The 8,992-nt window shown below is 50.9% G+C and overlaps 1 protein-coding gene across 1 annotated transcript; it reads right to left on the reverse strand.

Moving 5' to 3' along the window:
- Window positions 1-3: 3 nt before the first annotated feature.
- Window positions 4-1,035, reverse strand: LOC116863552 (zinc finger protein ZIC 5-like; the record flags this gene model as incomplete). Its single annotated transcript, XM_032850982.1, has 1 exon — window positions 4-1,035. A coding segment is annotated over exon 1 (909 nt), but the record flags the coding sequence as incomplete, so codon positions are not given.
- Between the last annotated feature and the right edge of the window lie 7,957 nt (window positions 1,036-8,992).

The raw sequence follows: 8,992 nt of genomic DNA on the forward strand, positions 1-8,992 counted from the left end.
GTAGCCGTGCAGGGCGGCGGCCGCAGCCGCCGCCACCGCCCCGTAGTGCGCGTCCCCGGAGCGCGGCGCGAAGGGCGGTTCGGTGCGGCCGTAGAGCTCCGCCGCGGCGGCTGCCGCGGCCGCCGCCAGCCCCAGGCGCATCTGGCCGTTGAGCGGGTGCGTGTGGCCGCCGGGGGCTCCCGGAGCGTCGTGCAGGGCAGGGAAGAGCGCCGGGCCCCCGCCGCCGCTGCCGTCCGGGCCGGAGTAGGTGCCGCTGGCGGAGATGAACATGCCGGCCGAGTGGGGAGGCGGGGCCGAGTGCTGGGGGGAGCCGGTGCCAGACCGCTGCTCCCCTCCAAGCGGGACCCCGTGCATGGCCGCCGCGGGGGCCGTGGCGGAAAGGTCCCTCCGGAGGACGAAGTCCCTGCTGTGGCCTTTGCCGCTGCTGCCGCCGCCGCCACTGTCGGTGGTGGTGTAGCCCGAGAGGGCAGGAGGAGGGGGAGGGGGAGGAGGAGGGGGTGAAAGGGAGGGAGGAAGAGGGGGGGCGGGGGGCGGGGGCGCGGAGGGCTGCGCGCGGCTGCTGCCCCCGCCACCCGGGTAGGTGCAGGCGCCGGGGTGCGCGACCGAGAGTGCGGCGCGGGCGGCGGCAGCCGGCGCCTCGGGCTGTGCCGGGAGCGCCTGGGAGGGAGGGCTGAGGCCGAGCGCGCTCGCCTGAGCCATGTGCTCGGGTCCGAGCGGAGTGATGGCCACGCCGGGGTCAGCGCTCAGGTCCCGAGGGCGGAGGTGCGTGGCTGAGGCGCGGAGGTGGGAGTGGGCGGGCGGGCTGGCCAGCGCCGGGAAGCCTGTCATATTCTGAAGCGGCCTGGCCTGAGCCGTTGCCAAATCCGCTAATCTCAGCGCTGGCGGGTTCCTCTTGCTTAAGGGGGGATCCATCAGAACCGCACAATCAGACCCATAGACCCTCACTGGGGGGACTTTTTTTTCCCTCTGCCCACCTTCAAAAACATGTATATATTAGGCTCTCTTTAACTTCTTTGTCCTGGCCTCCTAACTCTGCTTATTCCTGTTCCACTCTGTCCTCCAGCGATTGGCAGAGCGAACACCACATTTGAGCTGCACAGTGGGACCGAGATTTTGGAAATGGCACGGGTGGGATTGGAGGGAACAGCGTGATTGGCAGCAGCCCCGGCTGCCGGATTGGCTCCCATTCAGGCCTCGGGCCCAGCAGGGATCCGCCCCCGTGCTCGCAGCCGCCTTCGTTTTCGCTTGGCGCCCCCTCCTCTCCTGCAGCCCTGCGTCCCCGCCTTCCAGGGGATGCCCAAGTTGCACTTGGAGAAAGTTTGCGCTGGACCTGCGCGCGCAGCGCCCCGCGTTCCCATGACGCGCCTTTCGGAGAGCGTGCGCCGGCACGCGGCCGAAGGGCGCGGCGTGGGTAAGGGCTGGGGACCCCCCCGACCCCGGGACAAAAGGCGGGAGGAGGAGAGCCCCCAACTTCAAAAACCCCCGCCTCACCGCACGCAGCGTCTCCTCCAGCATGCAAACACTTTACACCTCCTCCGTTGGAAGAGCCCTGGGCTGCTCTCTGGAGGAGGAAGGTGAACAGAGTGTACCTGTTGTCGTACTTGTAGAGGGGATGCTAGAAACTTCTTATCTGGGAAGGACACCCACTCTGCCGAGCGCTCCCGTAGGGCGCAGCGACGGGCGACGAGATGAGGAAGGATATTAAAGTCCTATTGGTTGCAAAACAATTTAAGTGATTTGGCTCCGCGAGACACCAGGTGAAGTCAAAATAAATCTTTCCCGAAGAGGAACCGTTTTACCTCGACTTTTTAGCTCATGCAGTCCTTTTCAACGTGGTTCAAAGGAGTTGGCTCGAAGTGTAATCTCACTGCTTGTCGGTTCTAGATCTGCCACTTCCAATTAGATCTACGGGGGTGGGGGTGGGAGACCATCGGGCAGCGGTTCTAACTTTTGCCTCTCTGAGATACAGTGGCAGAGCAGGCCAAACGGCATCTCTCCAGAGGGAAGCAGCTAAGTAAACAATGTCCTTTACGCAGAGTTTCTTTCCGGCCCAGAAATCACTCCATATGTGTGCCTCATTTTCATTGAAAGGACCACAAATTAAAATTGATCCAGTAAAATGAATATTTAAAAATCAAGCAACACCTTTGCTATTTATTCAGCAATAGACTAACCCTAATAGAGTAGGCGAGTTGTCTTATTGGGAAAAAGATATAAACTGGCTTAAAAAAAAAAAAAAAGGCAAGCCCTATACTTTCCAAAGAATTTGTTATCACACCTCTTTAAAAAGAGAAATAGGTTCCTGCATCACTTTGCGGGGGGGAGGGTGGAGAAATATGGCATCTCCAAACTTTAGGGTTGTTGCTGCCCAAAAGTGTCACTTCAGTTCTTGAAAAGAAAGCATCTTAAAATTTTGTGATGTTCCAAGATGTTCAAACATTACAGTCACGGGTTTTAATTTTTATTTTGTTGCCCTGCATAAAATTATTTGTAAAAAAGTGGTAATGACTAAAACGTGATTTTTCCCCTGCTTCGGGGATACAAAAAAACAAGTTACCAGCTTAATTCGTTTGCAGTCCAAGTAAAAATAGACTGCATAAAGCCATCATCTTTATGTTCCTGGGAGATGGTCCTGGGAAGTGGTAAGAAATATTTTCAAAAAAACTGATGCGATAGCCCCACTTATATCGGTCTGAGCAATGTTCAACAGGGAACTTCCCTGGGAGCCTTGGGAGTGTCATTCCTCTTATAAAACTGACAAGCAAACAAAGGAAATACTACAATCAAATTTCAAATAGGTTTTTTCTCTAAGGCTCCATGAAGTTCAAATACGGGCAAATAAGAAAAGCGTGAGTGCAAACACAACGGAAAAAAATTAATAAACAGCAGCGACAAAATCCGCATCTGTATTTGGAGAGGATGAATCCTTTCACAATTCTCCTCTCAAAGATTTTAAATGTCTCAAGCCAACCAGGCAAAAGTAGCGAGGGCTGCCTTCTCTATGGATGGGTTTCTGGGAAAGCATCATATCTGGATTTGTCACCAGTGTCTTCATCCTCTCTAAGAACATTTCAAAGGAGTTTCCCCTTATTTGAATTCCTTGGCAACCATCATCACTACTTCCATAACAGCTTTGCGTTCAATCCCGCAGGTTATAAGTAAAAAACAAACCAAATAATGAACGAATAAATAAAGAAGAAAATAAATATAACCCGCCTTTTAATATGGATTGTTGAGCATTTTTATTGTGCAATAAAACGGGTACCTCCACCCCCTTCAAAATAGCTTTTCCTCAAAATTATAACTGCTTTGTTTTATTGAATTGCTGAAATTTAATGGTTTAATGGGTGAAGGCATGAAGGAAAAGGCTGTAAAAATGTGAATAATGGTGCAGCAGAGCCGTGCGGAATCTGGAACCCGCCTCCTTGTACAACTCTTGTTAAACACAGTGTGATATGTATCTGTCATCGATTTAATATGTCTTAATTCAAATACAGCTCCCGGATCAATTTCTTTTTATGGAAGCCTTAAAAAAGAAAAGACTTTCATAGGAAATAATAGAGATTTGGGTGGCGATTGGAAAGAGGGAGATTTACAAAGTGAGTTTAATGAATATTTGCAAATTTATGGCCAAACCCAGACTCTAAAAAGATAATTGACTCAGGTAAATCGACTTGAGATGCTAATTCTTAAAAGAAAGAACTGGGAGCAAAATTTCAATCAACACCAATAAGGAGCCAATAAACTGCCTGCCAATTAAACCTGAGAATAGGCCTAGCTAGATGGTCACCAGGAAGGCTCGCAGTGGATTTCCGGGATTGCCTTTCTTTATAAAAGAGCTTTTTATTTTGTAGAGGCGCTTTTTGTTATTGTGATGACCCGCCTGACCCCAGGTGCGCCGTTTCTTTTTCAAGCCATTTGGGAGACAAATCAAACCCCCTTAACATCCCGAGTTTCTAAGGACCCAATAACTGTGTCGCACTTCCTAAATAAACACCAGCGATTTCCAGGGCGTTGAAGAAAATAATAATAATGGTTTAAAAAAAAAAAAAAAAGCAGGAGAGTGTAGAAGTCGTTACGCCAGTTCCCATATGTGGATGGAGCCCCGTGTTTCCGCGGTGGCGCCGGTTGTCAGGGCCGACCCTAGAACTCGTGCCCTTGTCCGCTTTTGCGGCGGAGGTACTCGTGTGGGGGCAGAACGTGGCAGTCTATGGAAATGCCCTTTCTGGGGTCAACAGGTGCTCTTGGGGAGCATCGATTTTCAGACTTCCCTGTTGCACCCGGAATCCCAGCCTCCTTGCAGAGCCAAACAAAGGCAGGAGGAGGCCGAGGAGGTACCGTAAACGCCGAGCTGGCCCGAACCCGGCGGCCCCGCCGCGCCCAGCTGCCTTGAGGCAATAAGACCCGGTCCCGGGGATGCCGGGGCTGGCGCTTCTGGCTTCCCGCTGCGCAGGGCTGGTGGTGACCGAGGCCCCCCGGAGCCCTCCGTTCCTCGCTGAGCACAGCCAAGTTTCCTTGTGATGGGTGTGGGCGATTAATAAACTCCAAGGGAAGTGAATTGGACATTTCCTGGCTTTTGAGCCTTTGTCTGATTGTTTCTGCCGGCGGAGGGCGGGGGTAAGCCGGGGACGGTGAGGTGGACAAGAAAGGATCTGGGGGACCCACTGAGCTGCTTTTTATTGCCCTTGAGATTGCTTTACCTCTCGCCAGTCCCGCGTGGTTTCCGCGAGGGCGGCCTCCTTGCCGAAGGACCGGGTGCCCGGCGGGCTGGCAGCGCCTAGTGGCATTTGGGACACGCCAGAGGCACGTTCAAGGGCGAACAGGGTGCCCTGAATTACTCCGGGGATCAAAAGAACCCAGCCCAAGGGCGCCAGTGGGTGCTCAACAGGGAGGAGGAGGGTTACTAGCAGACCCTGAAGAAGGTGGGGGAGGAGAACACCCAGACTCTCCAAAGCCCAGGCAAGGTGGGCTAAGGGGCCCACAAAGGTTCCTTTCCATTGAGCTTCGCCATGCCGGAAGTGATGAGGACTTTGGCTTCAAGGCGTCTCTCCTATCCGGCTCCCTAGGCATCTAGGCGGTGAGGTACTCGGCCCCCTCTCTCGGCCCCTGGCCCGGCTTACTCGGCAAACACACCCGCCCTCCCGCCTTACCACTCGCGGTCTAACCTCCTGGGAGCTTCGAGCCAGCCCCGGGGGCCTGGGTGCTCCCAAGCGCCGGGCAATTCTCAGCCCTCTGAGCGTGCCTTCCAGGGTTGCCTCTTCTTCCCGCCCTTCTGAGCTCGCCCTGGCTCCTCAGGCTTCACGGATACCTTTTGGGCTAAGAGTAATCTAAAAATGTGCTTCTTGCTAAAGTTTATGATCCCTGTTCCATATACCTGGAGACTTAATGAGGATTTTTTTTTTTTTTTAGACATAAGACTGAGATTATGTAGTATGACTACATAAACGTTGGATCTAGGGTTTGTTTCTTTTGGATAGTCAAGAATGGAGACCCATCCCATGTCTACCTGACCTTAATGCTTAAAAGCCCTTGAAAAAATATGGCTCTCTTTACTTTCCCATTACTAAAAAATAAGTTGAGTAAAATTGGCCTGTCATCAAATATTCTCATTTGGTTATCAATCATTTTTACCCTCAGAGATGGGGGTTGTAGAAGAATGGCCTTTGACCCACATTTGACCATCAAGATTGGTAATTTCTTGAGAAATGCCTAATTCTTGTGCTTGAAAATATGCTTAGAAGGTCAAAGCAGAAAGCACAAAACCCTCTTATGTGTTCACGGTTCATATAACCATCCAATATTTATTTATATTGGATCCAAAATACGCTTCTTCTCCCTTTCATTCTTTATCTTTTAGGATGTTTTGGGACGGGAACTGAAGGAGGAGCCCAGGTTGTGTGGAGTAGTGGTGGTGGTGGTGTTGTTTTTAAAATCTCAGATTTTGTGGACACTTTCCCCCGTTCCACACCCCTTCCAGTATCTATACCTCAGTATTTGAAGAAGCTGTTGAGACGAGTCAAATAGTGACACGTTGACGGATATACTTGTGGAAGCAATATGGTTGACATATGGCATTGTTATTTATGAGTGACAGCATAAATTGTATTACAACGTCTATTGCAATAACACTGCAGTTTACTGGAGAGCTGCTCTCCTGTCACCAGTATTCAGTCTCCCTGGAAGTAGTTCATTTGGGAGCCCAAAGGATAACGGTCCTCAAAATAATTAAACACATTCATGTAAGCTAATGCCTCCTGTTTTCTGGTTTGTTTTTGTTCTGCGGCAGTAGAAACACTCCCATCAGGAAAGAGGGGACAAAGTCAGGACAATTAGTTAGTTGTCTTCCTTTTGCAAAACCATGACCACTGTCATACAGAAATGTTGACTGTTTTTTCCCCAAGAGTCCCTAACGACAAATAGACCAACATTTGCATTCCTATCACTAACCGCTGGTGACCATATATTTTATAGGGAGACTTTTTATAAGCCCGGTTACAGAACAGTAAATTTTAACAGTAGGAAGAAGAGAAGTTCTTCGAGCAGACTGGACAGGGCTTTATCCTCGGATACCTCCCCACCTCCATTCGACCTCCCCCTTCTTTAAAAAATGGTATTTAAAAGTTACAGCACTGGCTGAGATTTTCATGATTTCCCCTTCTTTTACATTACAATTTTTTCTCTTTTTTTATATTACCCTTCTCTGAAGCTCTGACAAAGAACTTTTGTTCTAGGTGGGTTTTACAAAGGAGGCGCTCCCACCACACATGTGGTCCTTCATGGGTCAGGGGTCGTCCAGCCCAGGAGTGGCTGAGAGGGCGGGATCAAAGGTGCTCTGCAACTTAATATCCTGTTGATGATCTTGTTGAATTTATGAGTCTGTGATACAGAGGATGGTGCCAAAAATCCTCTTTTTTTTTTTTTTTTTTTTTTGGTCTGGTGTGTATAGACAGCTGATTCTACATTTGTTTCTCTCATTTTTACCCCTATTCCCACCCCCTTTCCTTAAGAGGAAATTAAAAATTTAAATGGTAGAGCCACTGAGTGTTTCTGCTTCCCAGTGTAAAGGTCAGTTGTGTTTGCTTGTTTGTTTTGGGCCTCTCCTGATTACTGAGATATACCTGTGTGTGTGTGAGTATGTTGTGTGCACATATACACCGTTTTTATGTGTATATACACGCAAAATTCTGGTCATGCTACAAAAGAAGTCAGTCAACCATTCACAGAGGCCCACAGAGTGCAGTGAAGTGCTCAGCGGATGACTGCCCGCGTGTTTGAAGGATCTGCGGTTTTTGAAGACACCCCGAATTCTCTATTGCACTGCGGGGGTGGGGGTGGGGGAATGGACGCCAGCCGGTGCGCCCAGGGGCCGGCCAGGCGGGGCCATCCGCATACAGCAAAGCCCGGACTCGCGCCAGCCCCAGGGCCCGGGTCGGCTCGGTGAGATTCTCAAAGAATAATTTTGGAAAACTTAGAAAGAGGGAACCTATTTGCCCGATGGAGACAGTTGTGGGTCCCGTGGGTCTGACGCTGCCAAGGCTGGCCCTTCCAGAAACCTGTTGAAAAACTGATCACACACAGGGCGCAGAGCGCATCTTAGCCGCGTTTTTCCTTTCGGCCAAGGAGCCCAAATCTACTTTTGAGGCGATGACTCTGAAAGCCTGGGCAGGTTTCTCCCCCTTGCTTTCTTGCTCTCGTCTCTCTCTTCCCTTTTTCTGCCTTAAAAATAAAGAAAGAAAGAATACTGTGTCACAGGGGGAAAGGGGTTTTGCGGTTTGTAGAGAAATAAAGCACTTCTAAGAGGGGACGGCGACATGACTTTGAACTTGGCTCAGCTCCTCTGTGTCCTGCAGAGAGAGGAGAACTGGAGCCGGGAAAGAACAGCCAGGAGGGCCCAGCCGCGGCCTCTCCCGCGGGAATTAAGGAGTCGGCCCCACCACCCGGCCGCGCGCGGCCCCGGGCATCCAGCGCCGGCGAGCGCCAGGCCGCGCCAGGCCGAACCCTGGACGCTGCAGAAGGGGAATCAAAGCGAACGGAGAGAATGGGGCAGAGAGAAGAGGGACAGACGACTGGGGGGGAGGTGATAAAGTGGGAAAGGAGAAAAACTTGCAGTCTGGTGGCTTGAAAAGGAGGGAAGCGAGGTTTCTAGATGTGAAGGAAGACCTCTAAGAAAATATTTTGTTTAGTCAATATTTTTGGAGTAAGCTCTTTCAATGACTCCCCACCCCTATATAAATAGATGAATGAAGTAAACAAGTGTGAAAGCCTCTATACTGGGTTTGGTTTTTTTTGTTTTTTGTTTTTTGTTTTTTTTTTAACTGATACAATGCAGCAGGGCAGCCTTTCTCCTTGGAGACTTTTCTCTTTTCTCTGTCTCTCTCAGTCTAATGCCCTCTCTGCTTAGGGATACAGTTTGGCATTTGCCCCCCACCCCCAACCCGAGGTGTGTGGAAATGAGGAACATTTCCTCCTTTCGGGTAAGGGGATAATCTCCAGCTTCCAGACAAAAATCTTGGGCTTTCAGACAAGATGACCCAGGTTTCCCTCCTTCTTGCCCCTCTCCAATGGCAATGGGGTGGGGGCGGCAGGAGGACACAGGGCACCTCCGGGAAGGGGCTTCGGCCAGCTCCGGCCTTCAGAAGCCCGCTTAAGCCGAGAGTGGCAGCCGGTGACGGCCGACAGAGCCCGGGTTCTCCCAGCAATAGCGAGCTAGAGCTGTCTTCCCGCGTTTTTGTTGATTTCATTTCAACGTGAAAATTTTAAATGCATGTTGATTATCTTCTTCTATTTGAATTTTATTCCAACTCTCAGAGATTTGTAAATAAAAGCGGTTCTCTAGCCAACTAAGCGAAGAAAGGCGCTGGCTTCAGGCCTTTCATTCACACCTCTGCAGCCTCCGGGCCCGGCGTACCCTCTCCGGTTACCTCTGGGAGTGCAGGCTTTCGGCAGCGGGGCAGGAAATGTCCCCAACGGCCAACCGGGAACCCGGGGGTGA

Source organism: Lontra canadensis, unplaced genomic scaffold, assembly GCF_010015895.1.
Source record: "Lontra canadensis isolate GAN:19392208 unplaced genomic scaffold, GSC_riverotter_1.0 scaffold1595, whole genome shotgun sequence".
NCBI lineage: Eukaryota > Metazoa > Chordata > Mammalia > Carnivora > Mustelidae > Lontra > Lontra canadensis.